At 38.0% G+C, this 25,138-nt stretch overlaps 1 protein-coding gene across 1 annotated transcript; it reads right to left on the bottom strand.

Annotated features, from left to right (window-relative positions):
- Positions 1-1,314: 1,314 nt before the first annotated feature.
- On the bottom strand, positions 1,315-16,642 carry LOC145607666 (putative feruloyl esterase A). Its single transcript, XM_081663261.1, has 11 exons — positions 16,493-16,642; positions 16,334-16,403; positions 16,043-16,122; positions 14,599-14,664; positions 14,425-14,472; positions 14,264-14,331; positions 12,412-12,484; positions 12,122-12,283; positions 7,218-7,412; positions 6,423-6,511; positions 1,315-1,756 (listed from the first exon to the last, which is right to left on the bottom strand). Exons 1-11 carry the CDS (start codon positions 16,529-16,531, stop codon positions 1,543-1,545), a joined length of 1,104 nt encoding a protein of 367 aa, XP_081519387.1. The 5' UTR covers positions 16,532-16,642; the 3' UTR covers positions 1,315-1,542.
- Positions 16,643-25,138: the final 8,496 nt, after the last annotated feature.

Here is a 25,138-nt window from a genome sequence, read left to right as displayed (position 1 = left end):
AGGTATATCATCTTTTCTTATATGTGTTTTACATGTCAATTGTATTTATTTGATACATGGGTTCGGGATAGGTTTTAGTTTTTACACGATGACCAAATCATCGTAAAACCAAACAAATGGATCATGCCAAAGCAAGATGTCACCATTAAACTTAAGAATTTTGGGGTAAATTGCGATTTTACGCACTTGTTTGGTTTACTCTACGAGATCATCTAAAGCAAAGTTTAGGATCTAAAGCAAAGTTTAGGATTTTACAGCAAAAGGTAATAATTAAATATAAAAGAATTAATTATTCAATCAAGAGTTACAAATGTTGTAATTTGTAAAAAGTTTACCTAGCTAAAAAATATAGTGATTAAGAATATAGATAAAGTCTGTATAAGAAATACATAAAGAAGGAATCTTGGAATCACTTAATTCAAATGGGACATTTAATCGAGTAAAATGTTAAAGTTACCTATGAAATTTAATTTTGGATAAGCATCGTCAAATTTTGCATTTATTAGTAAGAAATGAAAGCATAAGATTTCAATGGACCTTCCTCTGTATTCTAGTTCTATACATATATTATCTCCTAGAATAAAATAGAATTGAGAAATGTTCTCAAAAAGGTTAAAAGATAATTTATAAAACTATATCCCCAATTTTGCTAGGAAGGTTCTAAAATGATAAGTTTTAAAAACCTATGTTATATGTCAAATTTTAGTTTGCTTCAAAATGTTTGAGTAATCACCAACGCCATCATTCTTTTGAAAATGTTTCAAGGAGAATAAGATAGGAGGTAAGAGACCTCTGAAGGACAAATTTGGAGCCTAATTAATGATGGCACTCTTAGGTTAGTGTTATAGTTACATATTCTCCTTGTTTTATAGCTTTCATTCCCAATAGAATTTTCTGACTAGAAAAGTTAAATAGGACATGTTCAAGTTAGGGTTTCCAACCAAAACCCAAACTAACCCAAACACAAACCCTACCTGATATGTTTGCTAGCCCTAACTAAGTGTTTCAAAATGTTTGCACGCTCGCTTTATTCAATGCTAGAATATAGGTGGTCAACATTTGAGAGTAGGGTTAAGCCTTCTTTGACCAAAAATAAATAAGTTTATATTCAGATAAGAAATTACCCAAAAAAAAAAAAATGCTAGTTGCTTTTTTACTCTACAAGCCTTATTAAAGGCATTTTTGAAAATTTTCCTAATATATTTACACCTAAACATTCAAATAATGACACAATGCAAGAAATTGATTTAGATTCATATTAACATATGCTATTGTGATATACTGTAAATACATCTTGAATATAGGAACCTGAAATGTGCAAATAATTCATCCATTTAAGTAGCACGAATTTGAATTTACAATTATCGAGCATTATTTATACAATACACTATATACAATACTGCATATATACAATTCCACTGCAGCTTTCGGCAGGAATTGGTTCCCCTCCTCCTCCCCTCTCTTCCAAAGCTAAGAAGATAAAGGGGCCAAGAGAATAATTACAACCCAAATTCCTACAAGGAGACCTAAAACCCGGAACTATTATAAAACACTAGCCCCATTGCCTGACACTCCATCTCTAAGGTAAACAGTAGACCCAGGTCGCTTGGACAGGATAATATTTCCAGCGTGATCTGTAGTTGTGTACCTCAGAAGATGGGGGCCAGACACAATTCTGCAGGAATTCCATGTCTCGGCCGCTAAATTGATACCGTAATAGACCAGGTGATCCAATACACTATTCCCCATAACTGACCTGAAATGCCCAGAAAAGCAAAATGAGATGCAATATAACAAGCACAAAGTACAAATGTTGTATGATAAAAAGACCGTGGATCAAGTTCAATATTGCATAGTTTCTGGTAAAGTACAGATGGAATATGCGTTCCAAGTTCCAACAAAAGGTCAAGAAGGTACAACCAAGCTTTACGCAGATAATTTCTCATAAATGTAATTCGGCAAATTGGGTAACAGAGAAGAATTATACTTAGCAAATAGAGTTGCTTAATTTTTTTGAGTAAAAGAGAAGAATTCACAGAATAGGTAGATCACTTTTAGTTTCATTGAGAAAGTGACAAAAGAGGCAGCTTAATATTGATATATTTTTTATTGAAAATCCATCGTATAATGCAAGCTTCAAACTGTGACCATTGAATGCTTCCAAGTTCAAAGATAAAAATATATTAACCCTGGGTTATATGGTTTAAAATGTTGGGCAGTTAAAAAGTTAGTAACAAGATGGCTGTAGTTCAAATGCGCATGTTGAAATAGTCATGCACATACAAAGCCTCAAGGAAAGTTTGGAGTTTCTAATAATGAGGAAAAGACAAGGAAATCAGCTAACATGGTCAAAGCATGTAAGACGTCAATAGAGAACGCACCAGTAAGGAAGGTGGAGGTTATTGAGGATTAGAATTTAGATGACGTTACCATATTAATGTTGATCTCCACATGAAGCAGTAAACTAGAGGAGGAATTAAAGAATTGTTCCAAGAGAGCATCATTATATATCACCTCTCATAAACAATCATCTACGTAGAAAATTGATAATAACCTACAGACCTACTGAAGAATGAACTGGGAGCTTTCGGACATGTGGACATAGAGGTTGCCTAAGAAGCCGGATGAAGAAAATATTGGATGGCATGTTTAATATAGCCAAGGATCTAAAACATTTAAAGCTGATTTTGCAAAAAGTAAAGGGGTCTCTTATATAAATTAATTATACTACATCCCTTTCATATTATGTGCAACACATTCAAAAAATGGATGTTACATATTATTTGCAACAACTTTTTTCTTTCATTTTTGGGTAAAATATCTCCGCTTAAAATTTTCTCTCCTACTTTATTACTCACATGCCCCTACCTAAAATTTGGTCACCCACTTTCTCTCCCCTACTTTTCACAATCACATATTCACATGCCTCTAACTTAAAAGTTGGTATCCATTTTCTTTCTCCCACTTTTCTTAATCACATGCCCCTAACTTTATTAATCACCCCATAAAAGATTTTGCCTAGGAGAATAAGCCAAGACATTTGTTGCAAATAAATGAACAGTATTCCCTCCAATCCTCCACCCTATTTTATTTACCCCATTTACTTTTCATGATTTTCAAAACGCGTAAAATTTATAAATTTGATACGAGTATTAATAAAATATACAATGAGATGAAGCCAGCATAATCCCACATGACTATATTATGTCTTATAAATTAACAACAATTTATGTCAAAGTTTTTAAAGTTTGACTTAAATATTAGCAATGGGGGAAAAAAAGGGATGGAGGGAATATAATAAAATAAGGGAAATTCTCAACGGTAGCTATGTAATTTTGCACATTCTAAGTGATAACAAAAAATTTGGCAAATACTCTTAAATAGCATTACTTTTTATAAATTTCCCATATATAACAATATTTTTACAATTAGAAACTAATTAGCTTTAATATTAAAAAAAATAACAAAGATACCCGGCCACCCTTTCCCCGCCCCGCCACCCTGCTCCCACCCCAACCACCGGGCGTATGACCCCTAAAACCACGCGTCGGTGCCGGCAACACCTTACCTCGATCCCCCCACCCTTGAACCACCACTCTATTTGCTCCTCATTCATCCCTAATTTGTAAACCCAAACCCTAATCTCCCCTCTCCACCAAATTCATTGCAACATTCAATTTCATCGCAAAAATCCTTCAAAGATCTTCATCTATCTTCCGATTCTCCTGTGAATCAGAGAATTCCTCGTTGTATGAAGTTCAAAGTACGATCGGCAAAAAATCGAAACCCTAGAATTTTTATTTGGGGGTTTAATTGTTTCGATTGGTGGAATAAGGGGAAGGAACGGAGTAGAGACGGCTAGGGATGGGGCGAATCATGTTCACCGGAGCCGAGGAGGCGGTTTCGGCGTCGGCTGGCGTGAAGGGAGGTTGCAGGCTGCTGTTTGTTGTTAGCGAATTGGTGGTTGTAACGGTGAAATGGTGGTTGTAGCATGATATGGGGTCGAGCCGTCGAGGTGAGGTGTCGCTAGTGCCAGCGCGCTATTTTTAGGGGTAATACGCGCCGGCAGGGGTTGGCTGAAGTTGGGAGTACGGTGGAGGCAGGGTCGCTGGTTTTTTTTGTTAATTATTAGGGGCCGTTTGGTTGGGGGTAATTATCAAAGAAAATCGGAATCAACTTCTTTCATTCCCTTTGTTAGTGTTTGTTAGGCCTTTTTCCCCATTCTTTTTCCCCTCTCCATTCCCCCAAATCCTTCCAACTCCATTCCCCCCCCCCCTAGGTATTTCATTCCCATTCTCTAACCACCCTAACAACACCTTACCACCACCCTACTTCTTACCGAAACCACTGAAAACCAGCCCCCTCACCGTTGGTCGTCCCCCCCGCCCTTCGCCGCACCTCCTTGCCGCCACTCTCCTCACCCCCGAAAAACCTTCCCAACCCTGCAAATACCTAGAAACAACTTCTATCTCCCCGTAAAACCATCGGCCGGCGTTCCCACCACTATCGATACCTTAGACGCTAGGGTTTCAAGGGTGGTGGGGGAGCAGCCGTCAATTTCACGGGGAGAGAGAATGATTCTAGGGTTTATCTAAATCGAAATTACTTAATCTAAATTAGTTGTGCGGTCACGGCGAACAGAGGCGAGGGGCGGGGCAGAAGGGCGACGAGTGAAGGGGGAGAGGAGGCGAGTGTTGGGGTAGCTGCGGTGGTGGAGTTTGGGTAGTTGAAGGTGCAATGTGGGCTGGTAGGTTATTTGGCTGGTGGTTTTGCGGGAGGAGGGGAGGGGCGGCGAGGATCTGGAGAGCGGCGGTGAAGCGCGACAGTGGTGGGGGAGGTGCGGTGCAAGGTGAGGTGGCTTGATGGTGGTTGGAAAAAGTAAGAAATGAATAGATAGGTTGTTGTGTGGTGGTAGTGTGGTGGTGGGACTAGTGGTTTCATTCCCTTTGTTTTTTAAAACAAACTACGTTGAAAATTTGAGGGATTTTCATTCCATTCTCCTTCTTTCCCTTTGTTCATTCTATTCCTTTACCCCATGTCAACCAAACGGCCCCTTGGTTTAATTATTGTTTAATTAAATACAAAGAAATTGTCATGTTTGGGAAACTTAACAATAGTAATGCTATTTTGGAGAATTTGTAAAAAGTTTGTCACCATTAAGAATGTGCAATTCATTATGGCTACCAATGAAAATTCCCATAAAATAATAATAAAAAAAAAAATTTAAAAAAAAAGGGTACATAAAAAGAAGCCAAATTCTTAATACAAGTTAAGTGTTACGTACAGACTACCAAATTAGCACCAAAAGAAAGATAAAAAGTAAACCCTACAAAAGCCTCGATGATTTTAGTTTTTTCTAAACAAAATCTACGGGATAATGAGATAGCCATGCATGCAAGTTGCCACCTGAATCTACGACATTTATTTCTCCTAGAATAGCAAACTGCCCAGCTATTAGTATGTAAATATGATCATAAATTTTCATACATGTGCTTCACGGAACTTGCTTCAATGGATCAATCGATGAAAATAAATAAACTTATACTGCTCCATTTGTCCCCCACGAATAATCTTTTTGTATTACTTTTTAGGATGTCCATAAAAAATCTTCAAGCTACTTAAAAAAGGAAAATTTTCCCACTCTAATTATGTGATGTGGAAACTTTGACAAACTCTCTCTCTTATATTTTTACCCCACCCTACAAAATTCCTTACTATGACCGACTAGGAAGATAATTTGTGACGGGGAATGTTATTCAACACAGGGATCTTTCATCTATTAGCTTGGATCCTGGTGTGGATTAAATACTTTCTTAACTAATTCTAGCTTATTAGTATCAACACTTTCAAGAGAAAACAACTCTTTACCACATTAGCTTAGAACAAAATAGTTACTAAAGCAAGGAAAAAGCTATAAAGTGTAAATTATTTGAAGCTTGCTTCCAGAATGGTCCTTAGATTAGCTTTGAGTTTAACTATCATTGAAGGAAAAGGAATCAAGTCCAAAACTCTAGACAGGAATATTTTTTCCATTTCTACAAATCACTTTTTGGCTTTACTTAATGAGTAGAATAGGAACACGTTGGGTGCATTGCGATGCTACCAAAGCTGTCTTTGTCTTATATTCTCTTTATTGAGTGATGATTGATGAATAAGCTTGAATCCTACTCTAAATAGGATAGAAAAGTGGAATAATTAAGGAAGTTCCTGTTGAAAAAGAGTACCAATTCGCAGTTACGATAGGTGAAACAACTACTCTTTTTCAGCTCAACCATCTGGGACTAATTTTCAGTACAGTGGATATATCTTAAACTACATATGTTCAGAACATATACAGGAATCTTCCTAGGGGATTCGTTTTTCACATTCGACATAGTTTCCAACCAATAATTAAAATACACCAACAATGTTACGCTACTTACCTGCTACAAGATGGATCTTCACCAGAAAGATCACAGATCTTCTCAACAGTGTAGACTAAACTTCCAAATCCAATATTATACAGCCATACCTGAAATTTGAGGAAATAATAATTTTTGCAATTGACAAGAAAAGAGCAAGAGAAACAATAAAGACATTATTTCGCGGCTAGAGGTTTTGTTCATGCTTGTGATAAACCAATTGTCAGCAGTATTGAAGATAATTATAGTTAACCCACAGAGTCGAGAGCAAGTTGCATTTACTTAGAGCCTTAGTGTGGCTGACAACAGAAATGACTAAGACCTCCTAGAATTCTCCATTGAAAAGGTACTAAATGAAGCTTCGCACCAAAGCTAGCTTAATAACCTACTAGTTCAAAGACAGTGGACATATATAGCAATCCAACAACCCCATGACAACAGGAATGTCAGGACCACTCAATAACTAGTTATAACCTAGCTACAGGTTTAGTGTTAGAACAGATAGGATCATTTAATTAAGCAAAGCCTAATGAGGTATACAGGGTAATATTAGTGAACACCTCCATTACAGATCTCTATGAATTTCCAAGTCAAGAAACGTGCGTTAACTATAATGGCATCCCTGATCTCACAGAATATGTTACACCACAAGTAAAAATAATACATTCCAAAGAAATTAGTAAATCACTGCGATATCAAAACACTGTTCCTTCCATCAGATAACAATGCAAAATGTCCAAACTAAATGAATCATGGAAGGGGTTGAGCATACATGCCTGCACCAGGAGAACTTCAAGAAATAAAAATACATCATACCTCTCTAGGAAAATGATGATATGACTTCTGACGGAAATAAGGATAATACGGCGGCAAATGAGGCACCATATCATGCTCATGAGTGACACGAATAGTGTTTGGGACAAATTGGCTGTAGTAAGAAGCAAAAGCTGCATTTCCAATCCGTGGTTGCCCAAAGGTTGTAACGTGAACATTTTTAATTCCGTGATGTACCTGAATATACATGATTTTTCAATATATGATGAGACACAAAGTACAGAAAAACAAAGTAGAAATGGGGGATAGGGGACAAGGTCAACAACAAAAAGCCTGATAGCAAACTAAAATACAGCTAGAAACACAAAAACAAGTCAGCAAAATGCTTTATTATACCATATGGAGAAAGTTTCACCTTGCGTCCACACACAACCACAATAGTTCCCATAATAGTGTCCATTTTTCATCCTCAAAATAGGGGCACTATTTATTGGAAAGGTAAAAAGTAAATAACGACAATTAATGAAGTTTTGAATATAGGTCAATTTATACGAGAAAGAGTAAAAATAAAAAATAAAAAAATAAAAAACAAAAAATAAAAAATAAATTAAAAAAAATAAAATAAAAGTAACTAATGAGTTTTCTGCAAGAAATCAGCCCTACCCGATATACGTTTCACCTATTCTAGAAGGCTCAAGAATTAATCAGAATGCTGATTTGGAAGTTTGTTAAAAATCAGTTTTGGGGAAAGAGGGTAAAATAGTAATCTATAAGAAAGTTTTTACGAGTTTGTTATTTTGATTCTCTCTTAGCTGTTAGATTAATAGGTGTTTGGGGTTAAGGGGAAGGCATCAGAAAATTTATTGGGAAGTTGTCGTGTGGGAGAGTTCCTTCCTCTCGAATTGAAGGCATTGTATTGCTGAATACTCTGTTTAGTAATACAAATATCCCCTAGGCTGCTATTTTGTACCTCTTTCTTGCTTGTAATCTTACTGTTTTCACACTAATCTTTAGCAAATTGGTATCAGAGCAGTTCTGTCCTGGTAGATTAAGCCACTGAGATTCCTTTTTTTTTTTTGGGAAGAAAAAAAAATAAAAAATGATAATGGAGGTCGCCGGAGCTCCAATTTTGTCACAATCACTTGAACAAAAAATAAAGGTGGTATCACAACAATTCTTTGAAAAGATGGAGGTATCCACGAAGAGAATTGTTGATAACCTTCAACGAAATCTAGAAAAACATTTTGATGATGCTTTTTCTCCGATTTTTTCTTCCATGAAATTGCAGTTGAAGGAAATGGAAGATGAGCTTGAGAAAGAAGATAACCAAGCAGATTTAATGGTGGAGGAGAAAGTATAACCGGAGATTTCCAGATTTGAGCAAAACTTTTGCTCCATCATTAGCAGGTGGCGCGATGGTGAAAAAATCTGGTGGAGAATCTCATGGAGGAGCTAGCGGGGAATGTGGTGGCCCTAAAAATTTTGACATCGGTTTTGCAAGGAAACTTGGATATGGGGAAGGCTTGGCGATTTCAAGGATGGGTTTCCAAGTGGAGGTCAAGGTGAAATGGTCGGCAATCTGGGTGGTGGATATTGTGGGCTTGCGGGTGGTGTTCACAGCGATTTTGAGGGAGTTTTCGCTGGAAAAGTTGAGCAGGGAGGTAAAACAACCGCTGATGGTGGCCTGATAGAGAAGGTGTCTTCATGTGGGGCGGATCTGGAGTAAGTGGGTCTGGAGGTTGCCCGGGCTGTTGGGTCGCAAGAGAAGGCGGTGGCAAAGGGTATGAGACCGACAGTGATAAAAGCAACGTTGGTCATGGTGGAATTGCTGGTACGATCAATTATTCCCCCTTGATGATTGTAGGACGGGATGGTGATTTTTCTAGTGGTATTACCAATAGTGGGATAATTGTCGGAGGTGGACTGTGTTTTTTTACCAGCGGTGAAACTGATGGTGGGAAGCTTCAAGGGAGGTGGTTTCACGGTGGTTTCCAGAAGAACACAGAAAGAAAAATTAATGGAAGCCTTGATGATTCATGCTCTAGCTTGGAGAGAAAGATAGAAGAAGGTGCTAGTAAGGGTAGAAACGTAAATTGGAGAGCTGGTGATGTGGCAAAAGAAGAAAATTATGTTTGCTTTGCTTATGCAAGATTAATTGGCCCACGTAATGTCTTCTTAGCTTGCAAATGGGTTGAAGTAAAGTATCATTTATACAAATCAGGACTTTACTTAGGCCCACTACAATATGGCCCAATATCCTTCCCCATGTTTTAAGGCCTAACATCTCTACCCCACAATCCAGTCTACCACCTAGCACCCTTTACAATATCATTTCCTTCTTTAAAGCAACTAAGCCCAATCCTTTTGTCCAATTTTTTAACCCAAATTTCTCCACCCTACTCACAAATCCACCCTTTCCAATGTATGTCAACCTAACTCAAGTTTTTAAACCAACCTATCTTTCAATCCTCTTGATTACTTTTTTTTTTTTTTTTTGAAACAAAATCCTCTTGATTACTTCAAACTTCAATGCTAACACCAATTACAGCACCCAAAGACAGAATTTCTACCATGACAAGTTGCTGAACTTTTCTACTATATTTAAGTTATTGAAGGAAACACTACCTCTTGCCATTAGGTTGTTCTCACTACAGTTCATTCTCGCTTTGGGCTGATTCCAGGGACAGTGGTTATTGTAACCAAGGCCGGGAATCAAGAGCCAACTACTACCACCTTGAGGACAAGGTGAAAGTTTGGGCAGCGGGTATTGAAAGAAATCAGCCCAAACCCGATATACACTTCACCTATTCTAGAAGGCTCGAGAATTAATCAGAGAATGCCGAGTTGGAAGTTTGTTAAAATGGGGAAAGAGGGTAAAATAGTAATCTATAGGAAAGTTTGTTATGAGTTTGTTATTTTGATTCTCTCTTTATTTGGGTATTAATAGGTGTTTGGGGTTAAGGGGAAGGCATCAGAAAATTTATTGGGAAGTTTTTTGTGTGGGAGAGTTCCTTCCTCTCGAATTGAAGGCGTTGTATTGCTGAATACTCTGTTTAGTAATAACAAATATCCCCTTGGCTGCGATTTTCTACCTCTTTCTTGCTTGTAATCTTACTATTTTCATACTAATCTCTAGCATTTTAATGACATGAAAATTTGGGGATATGACAAGAGGTAAAAAAATGAAGAAGGTTATACATATGTAAAAGATTTTGAAAAAACATAGGAAACAAACACAACAATTTGGTACACCCAAAAAGGAATATAGGCACTATATTATGGAATAGAGGGAGTACATGTAAACTTAAAGGAAGATAACATAACTGGGTACATAGGTATGACAGTTCGAATAAGCTCTCATGATAAACACAACAACAAAGCCTTAAGTCCCAAAAATCCATGATTAGTCCATAATACAATAAAAGGCAAAATATTATATAAAAAATACAGTGCAGGAATTTACAAAGATAATTATGTTAAAAAACTGGATTAGAATATCCCAGAAGAAGAAAATTCAGCAGTAAGTAAAAGGCAGATTTGGGAGGAACCACGTCTTAAAAGTGGGTTTTTCCGTTTTTGTCATAAATTACCTTACATAAATAATATTGGTAAAAAGAAACCTATTTGTGAATTCTTTTTGTCAAATCAAACCATAGGCTAGATTTGACGTTGGACTCCACTTTCCGAGATGCGCGGGACCCACTTACCTCCCATTTCTCTTCATTTTTTTTCTCCTCTATTCCCTTCATTTTCCATTCTCTCTGCACTACAACTATTCTTCTCTACATCGTTAAATTCTCCAATGTAACATATCTGACATTTACTCATCAAATCCTCTGCTCATCTTCATTCTTGCAGGGTAAGAACTTGTTCGAAAACATTCTTGTTCATCCTACGAGACTCTCTGCTCTTCTCCTTATCTTAATTTCCTTCCTTTCCATTGCTACTCGTCTCTTATCTGACATACACTCCTCTAACTCTCCTCTCCAATTAAACCATATATAATAATGTATATACATCACTTTTCACCGTCCCTCCCCCCCACCCCTCCCACCCCCTCTTTCATATTCTCTCGCCTCCAAACGAACCACGCAACTCATTCAAAACTCAGACTAGCACCCGTGTTTAACTCAAAACAAAATTTCTCCACAAATCACAGGAACAAAAACAGAGGAAGGAAGAAATACTTGCATTTTTACCATGGCAATATTTTTTTACATGGTGGTTTCCGACAAATCCACTCGAGAAGGTGGTTTTTTTCACAAATTTTCTAAATAAATTGAGAAATGAAAACGTCGAATAATTTTCGCAGCACTGTTTGCTCACACTTGAATATAGACCTAAAAGAAATAATTAATTCCTCCATCCATTGATATTTCCCACACTTCCTTAATGCTCCCATATAAATTTTTAAATTTCCTTCAAGGGTTAATAAACACCTATTTCATTTTGAAAAATGCCCTCGTGTGCATAAAGCTCTTCATCAGAGAGCAAACCCTTTCACAGGAAGAAGGATATTTATCGTCTTTCTCCCAAGAGAGCCAAGTGCTCCACTAATCCATTTTAGATATACTACCTCACAAATAATACACTTTTGTTGCAAATAATAAGAAACGAAGGTAGTACAAAATTCTCACATGCCTTACCCCTATTTCTTGTAGCCTTAATATTTATGTAAAACACAATTGTGAAAATTAACAAGGTATAGAGAAAGTAATCATCGCTAAAAATAGATGGCGACTTAAACCAAAGAAACAGACTTTTCCAAGATCACACGGCCAAAAAGACATTGAACTATAGTATACCATAGTATATGGTTCTTAGGATTCCTTGTCAAGCAAACAACATAAAACACACACATAACTAAAGCTATTACCCCTGCAACAGCAGAAAAAAAAACTTGAAGATAAAATAAAATAAAAAATTAAGTATCTAACAATGATTACCGTGAGGTCAAGTGCACAAATGGCAGCCATAGCCCCACCCATTGAATGCCCAATTACAATAAGGTCCAGTTCTCCAAACATTTGTTTCGTTCGTTTAACAGCATCAACAACTCCAGGGCGAAGTGTGGTGTTATGGTAGGCATTATAGAATCCATGGTGAACCTGCAAGATTTAATCAGAAAGGAGAGATGTTGAGTCTTTCATTGTCCCATGCTGACCTGGTGGTCATATGGCCAACAAAAAGCTTTCTGATAGTGACCAGTCTGACCACTGAATGATAGGACACCTACCATTGCATCGGGCTTGTCAGGATAATTTAAATCAAGCTGTTTCCAATACAGATCTTCAACCCAATTCTGGATGCTGTAAAAAGAGGTTAAATGTCAAGCAAGTAGCATGTGAAAGCAAAGAATTCTAGACAATCAGACATAATACAACCATGATAAGGCACCCAAGACAATCTGTAAGTGGGAGGCATTAAAGGAGCAGAAAAATGTAGCAGATCAGGTGCTTAATGTGATTTTGAAAGTTTATTATCCATCACAAATAATGTAACTGGTTTCACCTGTTTCAGAAGCTGAACAGAGGAAATTAAGCTCTCATGACACCATGAAATTTGTCAAACAAAGGACAAAAAGCTGCCTAAAGATCTAAGCAAATCAGAAAATCATCAAAACAATAGACTCGGATCGTCCGAATATGAAGTGAGACTATGAGATCAGCATTGATATCAGGCAGATTGAAAAATTACATTAGTATCTTACGTAATGAAGTGTACTCCCAATAAGTCTAAGTAACTGGTATGTAATTTTTTGCAGACCTGCATTACAAATTAACTATGTCGCAAATCAACTAAAATTTGATCTATGCAAGAAACTAATAAATCAGCAGCAAATGAAACATTTGTCACATTTATCAGGAACAGGTCAAACCGATCAGGCACTGAATGCATCAGTTTTTATTCACAGGCCAGACAGAGAAAGGCTATTTGGATTATTTGTAAAAGTGGAATAACATTGAGGAGCGTTGACAAAAGTCACAAGCATAAATTTCACGAATTGGCAGTTCCAACTACAAAAAGTTGTATCTCAATGGCATCAAACTTTCTAGTTCTAGTGACATTTAATAGGAACTTGTAAGCAATTGAAGCTATCTTTGATATGTCCTACACTATAAACGTCAATACTATGCTAGGAAAGGTGCCACCCAAAGGTACAATAACAAAATTGATCTACAAACATATGATTAAGGCTAATTCTAGTAGGTTTGCCTTTAACACTATTTCGTAAATCATGATTTCATGACGTGGTTGATAAGTTAACACTAATGATAAACACACACCTTTTTGACACAGGAGAGAGACCCCCTGGTTCTCATCACAGGTTGGAAAGATGCAGCTATCAAGATTCTATTAGGTTTAACCTAGATCCATTCATGATATTCAGCTGAGTGATAACAGCAAAAAACTGCAATAGAGAACTATTAGGTAGCTAGTTGTTTGGCAAACTCATATTGCCCAAGTTATTTTGAGCATCAAAATGTCTTGATATTCTGACAGAACAAGGCAGGGTGGAAGTTATTATGTGGTATCAGCAAAACTGTGGACAGCCTTTAACACGAAAGATTCATAGCTACATCAGAGAGATATTGCTGCCCACAGAGCAGGTATTTTTGAAAATCAGAGTTCCTAATCAAAGAAAGAGGGAGCTTAGAACAGGATGATGTTGGACCTTGGAACCACCACGATCACTAAAAAAATGTAACCTTGTGGAATAGCCAACATTACTTACCTAACTATGCACCATCAAACTGTCACAAGCCTTGTTTAATGTCTAACAGCCAGTAACAAGCTATACTAAGTTTGCATAACTTGGGCAATCTCAGGTTTGTCTAAACCTAATTTCAAAGGCTGGGGACTAGCCTGAACTTGTGGGAAGCATATGATAGAATTCTTATATACATTTTTCCAAAGAGATTTTTGTATTAAGATATGTTAGTTTCTATATAATATTGCAAAAATGTAAAGCTTTATTATAACCAACCATTTAGCTAGACATTATAACTTTCTACGTAATACGACTAATAACCAACCTTAAAAGTATCAATTTCAAAAAGAAAAAGTTCTGAAAAAAAACATGTAACCTGTGTTCCTGGGTTCCTCTAAATGCAACAATAATAGCATTCAGATCCTTAGCAACCCCAACATATGCCTGCATTAGACAGAATAATGATATTAGAGAGAAGTTAGGAACAGATAAAAATTCTGTGAAGCATATAGGATAGATAAAGATGCGACTACGCACCTGCAAGCAATGCTGGACATCAACAATAAGCTCTATGATTTCAAATCCCTATTAACAGGAAACGATTTCTAATTAAGAAATATACATACCTAAACATAATGCCCACTAGAGATAATCTGAAAAAAAAAAAAAAAAAACATGTAAACAGAAATATAATAATAGTAAGTCAAGAACCTTTGTCATTCCATTACATCTTGAGCAAGTCCAGGTAAATAGCTCAGTCAAGTCTGACTCGTACACCTGTGAACAACAGAATATTAGAATCCATCTACAGATTAGCCATAAAATGCTACCTCAACAGCATTACAAAGTCAGCTCAATGTCAACTCCATCACAAGACCCAATTTATTAATTTCAATACTACTAATAAAAACATATTGCAAGTAAAGCATGACCACTACCAAAAAAGCATATGTATATATATATATATATATATATATATATATATATATATATATATATATATATATATATATATATATGTATATATATATATATATGTATATATATATATATATGTATATATATATATATGTATATATATATATATACATATATATATATATACAATCAAACATATTAAAACCAAAGCATCAAGAGAGGTAATAAGGTCAAAGTAGTCAACAAATTAACACAACATAGTCACAAAAACCGTACATATATTGCCAATTACCTGTTCTTAAAAACAAAAGATTTTGATGTCTTATTTTCTCCATGTTATAAAACAAAAATGAAAATTTGCAGAAGTGACACCATAAGAAATTAAGAACCCCTCCCCTCTCCAACCATTTAATTAAAAAAAAATCATATGTAGACCAAACTACCAAAGCGGTACAATTAAAAAGTTATGAGGTTGTAAAATCTTTTTCTCTCTTGGACAACCTATACCTCACTTTCTTAACTATTTTACACATTCCATTAATTTAACTTAATTCCATTTCTATCAAGGGAAAAAATTAACCATATTTCACTTAAAAGTCAAACGTAACCAAGTACAAGTACAGCTAGCGCACCTGCTTCTAGGGGCAAATATACGAAAGCCTTGCTCCAAAAATTACCTACAACAATCTACAATAATGAAACAAAAATAGCATCCATTGATCTATTCATGCTGGAGTTTTGGAGTGAAAAGATACCCCACAGATTGCATTTCTAGTTTGAATGCACTAAGCCTAATTCAAACCCCGGGCTGATATTTAAACTTTGGCAACACTATCAGAAAACACAGGTAAACTCTACACTGACTTAGATACCCTTCAAACTAGTTTCTTTAATTGGCATAATAGCATTATTAATCAACTACTACCATTCTATCTTTTTCAATAGCGCCAAGAGACAAATAGCAAAGAGATTTAATTTTCATCAAAATAACCTTATTTACAGGTAGAGCCCATAGAGGTGTGTCATAAAATACTTTCTCCGTTTTTTTAAGATATATCAATTTCTATATTTAGATGCGTCATTTTCCTTGTTGGTTAATAAATTCACTCTATCTCTCATATCACATGGGTTCACTCTCTTTATTTCTCTCTATCTATTTCATCTCCAAAAATTGCGTAAGGGTCCCTAAATTTAAAAGTGATGCATCTAATAAAAACGGAGGTAGTAGAATACTTACTGCCGCGTTGTACTCCACCAAAATTTTGGCAAGCGTGTGATTGTAGACAGAGAATTTATCACCGTGTTTAAGGTTGAGCACTATGAACAAAAGGAAACTTCATCAGATCAATAGGTCCAAATATGTTAAACATTCAAAAATTCATATAATTAATAACAAAGCAAATAGTTGAATTCCAAACAAATAAATATACATCACATAAAATTTTCTTTAAAACAAAAAAAGATTAAGAAACAAGAGCTTAAAAATGTGAATTAAAGTGTTGAAATCCAAAGCTAAATTGAGAATTACCTCTGCCAAAAGAAACACCAAATAAACAAAAGAACAGCAACATCCTTAACAATCTACTTCGCCCCATAATCTGCGCACATCATCAACAATAATTCTTCAAATTCAATCAAGTAATCAAAAAGCAATCATTTAACAAAATTAGGGCCAAAAAATACTTACATCAAACATCAATTTCCTCGAATTCAAAATTTTTAACATGGATGAAATAATTTCTCTTTCACAATGAATTGCCGACAACTTTACTCTTTGTTTATTACGAGTAGTTATTTATTTTGAGAGGAGGAATGACGTTTTCTCCATGTAATTAAAAAAAATTCTGGATAAAGTTTTGAAGTCGTGAATGAACAAAAAGAATATATATGCAGAAGAACCCTTACCCTTTCGTCGTTCGTTTCTTTATTTGACTTGACGAGATTGCCCTTACTGTAATACTGTTTGTTTGTATTATCTGGGCAGAATTATAGGGCTAATCGAGTAAGCATGGGGTTATAAGTAATTTCAACGAGGAGACTCGATAGAGTTTGCGTCTTTGAGATTTAATATTGAATAGTATAATGAATTAATGATGGTGTCTCCGTTACGTGGAAGCATCTAGGTAGGAATATGGAATCTGTTTTGGGTGTTTTTGTCCCCCGGGAGAGTTACAACTCGAAAACTGGTCCTACGGGCTCTGTACCTGCAAAATCAACGAAGACACCGGTTCGGTGGTGCTCCGCCTCCAATGCTCAATTAGTAACTTGAAGGAGAATAAAAAGTGCGGAAATTTAGGTGGGGATCTGCTTGGATTCCAAGCTCAGGAGTTCTCTGATGAGAGAGAAAACAGGATGTAATAAATGATAATAAATTTCTGAATGTCCCCCAATTTGGGGAATATCTCCCTATTTATAGGGTCATTGGGAAAAGTGCCCCTCCATAGGTCATTCTGACCTAGGACTGATGGGCTGCGCCGCCAAGTAGCGGATTTTGGGGAATTGGGCCCTTGAAGGCCGCAATTCTACGAGAATATCTGGAGAGGCCACGTGTCAGGTGGAGATTGGTCAAGGGTGACCTGCTAGTCTCTGACACGTGGCACCTCCTCATTGGTCCACTTGTCTATGGTAAAAATACCCTAAACATTTGCCCCTCACAGGTGGCACGTGGCAGGCCACGTGGCGCCTGTGACACGTGTCAGCCCGTGAGAGGAGAACTGTAAAAACGGCTAATTTTGACGGAGGTGACGGGGATTTCCACCGTTTCACCCCCTATAAATAGGGATTTACCCCCCCCCTCTCCTCTTCATTTTTACATTCCTTGACTTTTTAGAGAGAGAAAAAGAGTTTTCTAGAGAGAGGTGCTCTGATCCCGGTTGCGTTTAAGCAAGTTCAAGATTTCTGTGTGCTCTTTCGAAGTCACCCGGTCATCGGTTATTTTGCCGTTTTTAGATTTTCAGAACTCAATGTAAGGTAACTATCCGTTTCCTTCTTTAAGTTTTCTTCTTTTTCTTTTTCTTTAGCCTGTATACACTCGTTTCCGGCTGTATACATTGATTTTCAAAACTAAAATGAACTCTCCATTTGCACACACGGCACTGCCCAGGACGCTCAGCCGGTCACCAGGGACGGCTGAGTCTAGAACCGGGGGTGCCTTGTCTGGAGTTTCTGGAGTGCTTTGCTCATCTCCAGCTTCTTCCCTCTCTGTGTCTGTGCAGGACACAATGGCTAGAACCAAACAAACGGCTACCAAGCCCAGCAGGTGGCGCACTAGGGAAGTGCCCGCAAATGAAGTTGTGAGGGAGGAGGATTACGAGGCGGCTGATCAAAGTAACTCAGATTAGGACACCCCGTCTACCTCCAGCAGTAACGATTCAAGGGGAGACGGTGAGGAGACCGCCTCCTTTCCAGATCAACCAAATAACTCAGGCGAGAAGGCTGCTGAAGAGTCAGAGGAATCCGGCCCTGATAAAGAGGACCTTGCTGAGGCTTATCGCCAAACCGCAAAGAAGGAAATAAATCTGGATCCTACGAAAACCCGGATGAAGCCAGGAGACATCGCTCTTCTGAAAAGTGGCTTTGAGGCCTTCAAACAACAACACCCATTCGGGGAAGATTGGGATATTATCGTCCCTCCGCCTGATGCTGTACTAGCTTGGGGGGACGACATTGACAATGCGGACAATTACTTTGTCTGCTTTGAGGCGGTGATAGAAGCCGGCCTCTGCTTCCCCCTCCACCGCGGCATCCGGAAAATTCTGAAGGGGTACGACTTGGAGGTGTGGCAGTTGACACCCAACTCCTGGGTCAATATCCTGAGCTACATTGCCGCCTGCGAGCTCCAGGACATTGAGCCTAGTTTCACTGCATTCGCCCATATGCACTACCTCAAGAGTGCCCCAGGCGGATACGGGGCGTGGTACACTATTTCAACGCTCCTAGAATACTTAATGACGTTGGACAAGGTGTCCAAGTGGGGAGGTTGGAAAGACAAGTGGTATCTAGTCTCCTCCCCTCATTTGAGAATGAACAAGATTCTCTGGCGCTCCAATAAGGTGCCGGCTTTGGTGGGCCAGAAGTGTGTACGCCCAGCTCTCACTACCAAAGCCCGGGAGCAAATAATAGAGCCGGAGTTCTTCAAGACAACAACTGAGCCCTTGGGGGATGGGTCTCATATAGTTGTTCCAAAAAACAAGATCCCCCATTCGGATTTCTTTGCGGACGAGAGATTCTTGTCCGCGTGCGGGTTGAGTCCTATGTTTCCACAGGGTAGATACACTCACCCACCCGGTGGTCTTCCGCCTGCAATTCTAATACTTTCATGCCTTGAACTTTTTCTCGTTCTAACACTTTTCATATTTTTTTGCAGCGGAAGCAAGGAAAATGGTTGACCAAGCCAAGACGCCGGCTAAGTCAGCAGCTCAGCTCCGCAAGGAGAATGTTCTGGCCAAGAAGGCTTCTATTGAGGCCAAGGAGGCCAAGAAAGGCGGGGTAAGATAAACTTCAACTTCTCTTGAATTTTTTCAAGTCTTTCCGAAACCGGATAACTAATGTTTTACTTGCATTTTTGCAGGCTTCAACTGGCATCCTCCCCCTCTCAATGACAAAGGTCTTAAAAAGACCAGGGGATGAGCAACTTCAAAAGCCGGCTGCCAAAGCCGGGAAGAAAGCAAGCTCAACGGTCTCCGACTCTGATGCCAAAGACCACCCAACAACCGGGGGAAAAGGCCCTAAGGTTATGGCGACTCTGAGTGAAAACTCAGAGAAGTCAAGTAAGAGAAAGCCGGATGCTACTGAAGCATCGGAGGGTGGCGAGCCACCCATGGCTGCAGGCGGTGCTGCAGTCGGAGGAGAGGAGCCGGCGAGGGCCGACTCTAAAGGTAAGATAGAGATTCCTTGGCCGCTTGATTTTATGTGCGTCAAGACTATGACCGACCCTTTTGGGGGTTCCGTGAGTAGCCGGCAAAGAATGAATGCCAAATATGTTGCTAGTCTTTCACCGAGTCCTTCTTATGGTGCAGATGCTACTTTTGAGCCCCCGGACTTGGCGGGGTTCGACAAAAGAATGGTGAGGACTCTCACCCAGACGGAGAAGATCTCCGTGCCCAACCACCACGAGGTCGACTTCAGCCAGATTCTGGGGCAGCTGGCGGAGGTAAGTAGAACTTGCCCCTTATCTTTTTATTTCAATTCATTTCATTTTTTTTTGTTGCTAAGTGTTTAATTTCCCGGATGACCTTGCACATGTTATGGTCCGGGTAGATGGGCTCCGAGTGCCATTCCGGAAGAAGCAGGAAGAGGTAACTGATGCCAAGAGAAGGGCTCAACAAAATCTCAACTCTGCTAAATATGCATATAATATGTTTGATCTTGAGATTAAAGCACTGGAGTTGAAACAGGAGGAGCTGGTCAAGAGTTTAACGACTGCTAATGATGCGGCCCATAACCGGATCAACGAACTGGAGCTCCAGCTACAAAATGCCAACTCATACCTTAAGGCCTTGGAGGGAGCAGACAAGGAGAATGCTGAACTCATGCAGGATAAATCCCGGATGGTTGCCGAGATTGTCAGCTTGAAAAATCAGCACCAAGAAAAGCTCAAGGCTGAGCAGGAGCGGCTCATCTAGGAGAATGAGCGGGATAATGAGATCCGCCTCCAGATGGCCTAAGGGCTTCTCTACCCTGAGGTAGACTTTGATGTCTACAAGCTGAGGTATGACTACGCCACTGCGGCGTATGATGCCAAGGTCCTTGGGGATCCTGCTCCGCCTCGGTTCAAGCCCTAGGCAGCGGAAAATGGCGCTGAGGTCTCGGACACTGAGGAGCCGGACCTTGATGAGATAATGAAGGAATTGGGCACCATGGACAGCCAGCCTGAAGAGGCTGTGGTTCCGGAGGAAGTTCCTTTTGCATCCCAGGCCCAGCCGGACCAGCCCTAAGAGTAGCTCTCCTCCATTTCTGCGGTAGTATGCCAATCATTTTCTTTTCCGGCCTGTGTGCCGAGTACTTGTGTAATTTTTTTTGTTTTTCTGTATACCGAATGTGGATCCGGCTAACAATCATGCCTGGCCTTGAGCCAGTTTAATTTATGAAGTATTCCGACTCAGACGGTTTTTCTTACACTTGCACTATTTTTCAAGTTTTTCAGTTTTTTAATTTTGCATATATACTCAATATATATACTTGTGATCTTGCCTGCCTTATGAAAAGTATGCAATAGGTACCAATCCGGCTGTCCTTGCCCCTGGACGGCTGTGTGGTTGGTTTAATCTGAAAAAGGATTGATTGTCTTGGAAACTTCTCATACTTAAAAGAGTATGGGATGTTTGTAAGACAATCAATCACAATAGTGATTGCCCCAAACCAAGTACACAGCCGGTCAAATGACAGGCATACAACCTCTGCCCCAGTCAATATCAAACCGCCTGGGTATTCTTTTATAGCCATTACGCAAAAAAGTTTTGCCCTAATAAGGGGAGTGCGCAACTCGAAAATAAAATTTTCCTAAGTAAGAGCTTATGATGGTACTCCGACTGATGCTTGAGAAAATCCGGAGTTTTCACGACCAAAAATTACTTAGAAGAAAAAGTTCAGTCCGACAGCTATGAGTTGGCTAATTTAGCCGTTTAATCTTTTCCGCCTGCGTGGGTATATAGAACGAGCAAGGTGGTTGTTCTCTGCGACGATTGCACCCGGAGGGGTGTCGCCGGACGCCTACATCATAACAAGATAGACGAATTTGTAAAAAAGACAACCATCTGGCCTTTGGCCTCTGGTCTAGTTGGAGACCGGATGTATAGCCACTAGGCGGTTTTGTGCTTAGCTTAAGGATCCGGCCATTGGCCTCTTGTCACTATGGACTTTTGATTTTGAATACTAAGTGTCAAACTTAGTTTTTTATCTGGCCATTGGCCTCAAGTTATTCACAAAGTAATTTTGTAACTAAACTTTACAATGCTAGTATGGGTAAACCCAGACGGAAATAAAAAGACAATAAATGAAACAAAAGCATTTCTCATTAACACTTCTTGTTACAAAAAACTTTACAATACTCAGAAATAGTACCATTTTAAGTTATCTACATTCCAAGTTCTAGGCAGACGTCTATCGTTTGGGGTTTTCAGGCGGTATGTATTTTGGGGTTTTAAGTTATCTCTATCCCAAGTTCTAGGCAGACGTCTATCGTTTGGGGTTTTAAGTTATCTCTATTTCAAGGTCTAGGCAGACGTCTATCGTTTGGGGTTTTAAGAAATAGCATTTCACATCCTTAACTTCTTCATAAATCCGGTAGGGGCCTTCCCAATTAGGAGTTAGCTTTCCAAGCTCATTGGCCCTACCGGTTGCCTCCATTTTCCGTAACACAAAATCGTCTACTTTCAAAGGACGTTTGTGCACTCTTTTGTTGTAGGCTCTCGTCATTCTCAGACGGTATATCTCATGTCGCAGGGCAGCATTGCCCCTGCGTTCCGGGAGGGAGTCCAATGACAGCCGCATGGCCTCCCAATTTGCCTCTTCATCGTAGAGCATCACTCTGAGCATAGGCTCATAGTGTTCAATGGGCAAAACGGCTTCAGCTCCGTATACCATGAGAAATGGGGTTTCTCCGGTTGACCCCTTGGCAGTTGTCCGGATGGCCCATAGGACATGAATTAACTCTTCAGCCCATAAACCACCGGTTCTTTCAATTTTCTTTTTGATGCCGTCAGAGATGAGTTTGTTGAATGCCTCAACCTGACCATTTGCTTGAGGACGGCCGACTGAGGCAAATTAACTTGAGATACCTTGATCTCCTAACCAAGTCTTGAGCTGAGGGGTCTCAAACTGAGGGCCATGGTCAAATACCATAGACATAGGTACCCCAAACCAGGTGATGATGTTCTTCCAGATGAAAGAGATGACATCCTTTGTCTTGATATTCTTAACTGCCTCCGCCTCCACCCATTTGGTGAAATAATCCACAGCCACCAAGATATAGCGTTTTTCGCCTGGAGCAGGCGTATAAGGACCCAAAATGTCCATGCCCCACTTAGCAAACGGGACTAGGCTGTGGATTGTCGTCAGATCATTAGCCGGGCGATGTATTAGCTTGCCAAACCTTTGGCATTTATCACATTTATTCACAAACTCTTTGGCATCTGCCTCAAGGGTAGGCCAAAAATATTGCCGCCTGGTGTGGTACCTGGTTTTTTTAGTGGACAAATATTAGTCTATAAAGGTTCCACTTAGGTGTCTGATAAGACTTATAAACAAGAATTAGAGTCGCCACCTTATTTTTATCCGAATAAGGACGGATTTTAAAACAGTCAATTTTAAGAATTAAAATTAAATAAATAAATAAAATCAACAGCTAACTCCATAAAAAAAAGGCACAGGGTTCGGGGTTTAGGTTAAGAGAATCGAACGTCTGGAACTCGTCTTCTCTTCCGTTCTAAGGAACGGGCTCTTACTATTGCGTTGTTAAAAAAAAAGTTTTAAGACATATCAACCAAAAAAAATAATTAATACAAGGTAGGTTTGAGCACCAAAGTTGCACTACGTACCGATCATAGTGAGATTTTGAATTCACTCACGGATCAAAACCTTCGTAGTTCGAACAGATGCCATGTTTCAAATAACCAATTCCATTGGGTTTTTAATTTGGGTTGTTGACATAAATGTCATTTTTGTAAGTGGGATTTTAGTGATCTTTGACGGATTCACTCATAAAAATAAAATGAACCACCTTGGTTGAGGAAAATCACCCCGATAAGTGATCACCAAAAATGTCTTTTGAATAAGACAATTCAACAAATGCTTCCCAATTGGCGACTTTTAAGTGGGTCAAAATATTTTTGGAGCGAAACTGTAAGGGTTCACTATATAGTCTTACTTTGGGTTTAAATTCACTCAAGGTTAATTTTTTGTAAGGTTTTAAAGGTTATGTGTTTAGGCTTAATGGAATTGGCCAAGTAAAACACGACACCTGTCTAGGCTTTACTTCCAAATAAAAGGGAACAATAAACTATTTAATCATATCCGATTGTCAATTAATTCATCGGGTAATTATAATGGGATGTAAGCTTATTTTCATGGAGATGGATAATTGTTACAACCTTATATGACTAAATAATTAATCTTAATCTCATGTTTGGAAATGAAGCCATAACCTCATATTAACTGTTATGACTTATTAAAAACAAACAATCAAAGTTATGATTCATTCTTGTTCACAAAAGGGTTTGAAATAAGAAGGTTCACAAAATTATAAAAAAAAATAAAATTTGTTAAAACTTTTATTTTCTAAAGTCTTAAAAGAAAATTAAAATCCTTAAGACACCATTTATTTCAAAAGTCATCTTATAATAAGATTAAAGATTTTAAAACAACAACATTTAGAATTAAAGACTCTTATTTCTGAAGTCATCTTTAAAATAAGATTAAAGTTTCTTAAAATATCATTTAGAATTAAGGCTTGTTAAAACTCTTATTTCTAAAATCATTTTTAAAAGAAGATTAAGGACATTTTTTTTAAAACTTCATAAGTTAAGAAGTATAAATATAATATAGTGTAATATAGGATTCATACCACTATTAATAAAAATTTTAAGAAGCAATTAAGAGAAAAACGTGCATATTTCAATTTTTTGATAATTTAAACTAAAAAAATCATTAAAAATCATAGAAAAATCGAAAAAATTATTGTGAGATATGGTTGGAAAGCTCTTGAAAAGTTCTATCACTTGAGCTAAAGAACTGGAACTGATTCAAGTCGTAAAGGTTCTTTCATAAGTCATCTTTGGGACGTGGTAAGTAACTCACTACTCTTGAATAACCTCTACATAAACTCTTAATTCATTAGGTCTTTAAACTCACTTTAAGAAATAAATCATCCTTAAAAATATGCTTTAAGCAGACATATGAATGTATTAATCTTTCATATTTAAAATGAATTAGAAAAAGATGCAATGCAAAATGCAATTACCCCCTCTTTTAATAACCTATCACCTCACCAATAGGCTTGGCTTTCTAATGTGGAGTAATGAAAGATTTAGGGCTAATTTAGCACCTAATATCATCATTACCCCTATTGGTAACATCACATGGAAACAAACATGTTAGTTAGCATAATAGTAATAATTAAGGAAATTAAGAAAAGATTGAAGATAATACCTTGAGCTAGATGTAGAAATTTTTTGGATAACCTCTTTGGTTTATCAAGGATGAAAATATGATCACTCCTTAGTTAAAATTAAATTAAAGAGTCTAAGTAATTTTTTTTGAGTTTTGATATACTAAAGAAACTAAAGCAAAATGAAGCTAATGAACTTTTTTTTTTTTTTTTTTTTGATTAGAAAGT

This window comes from Chenopodium album, chromosome 23 (genome assembly GCF_948465745.1).
Source record: "Chenopodium album chromosome 23, dcCheAlbu1.1, whole genome shotgun sequence".
Classification (NCBI taxonomy): domain Eukaryota; kingdom Viridiplantae; phylum Streptophyta; class Magnoliopsida; order Caryophyllales; family Amaranthaceae; genus Chenopodium; species Chenopodium album.
Note: the sequence above shows the minus strand (reverse complement) of the source record. Positions and strands in the feature narration are given on the sequence as shown.

Bases quoted from the DNA above. Each gene is read 5' to 3' on its own strand.
- LOC145607666 (XM_081663261.1), bottom strand. From the start codon at position 16,531: ATGTTAAAAATTTTGAATTCGAGGAAATTGATGTTTGAT. The intron at 14,665-16,042 runs GTAAGTATTCTA...TGTTGTTCACAG, and splicing joins TGGTGGAGTACAACGCGGCA to GTGTACGAGTCAGACTTGAC. The intron at 1,757-6,422 runs GTAAGTAGCGTA...TGGGCATTTCAG, and splicing joins GAAGATCCATCTTGTAGCAG to GTCAGTTATGGGGAATAGTG.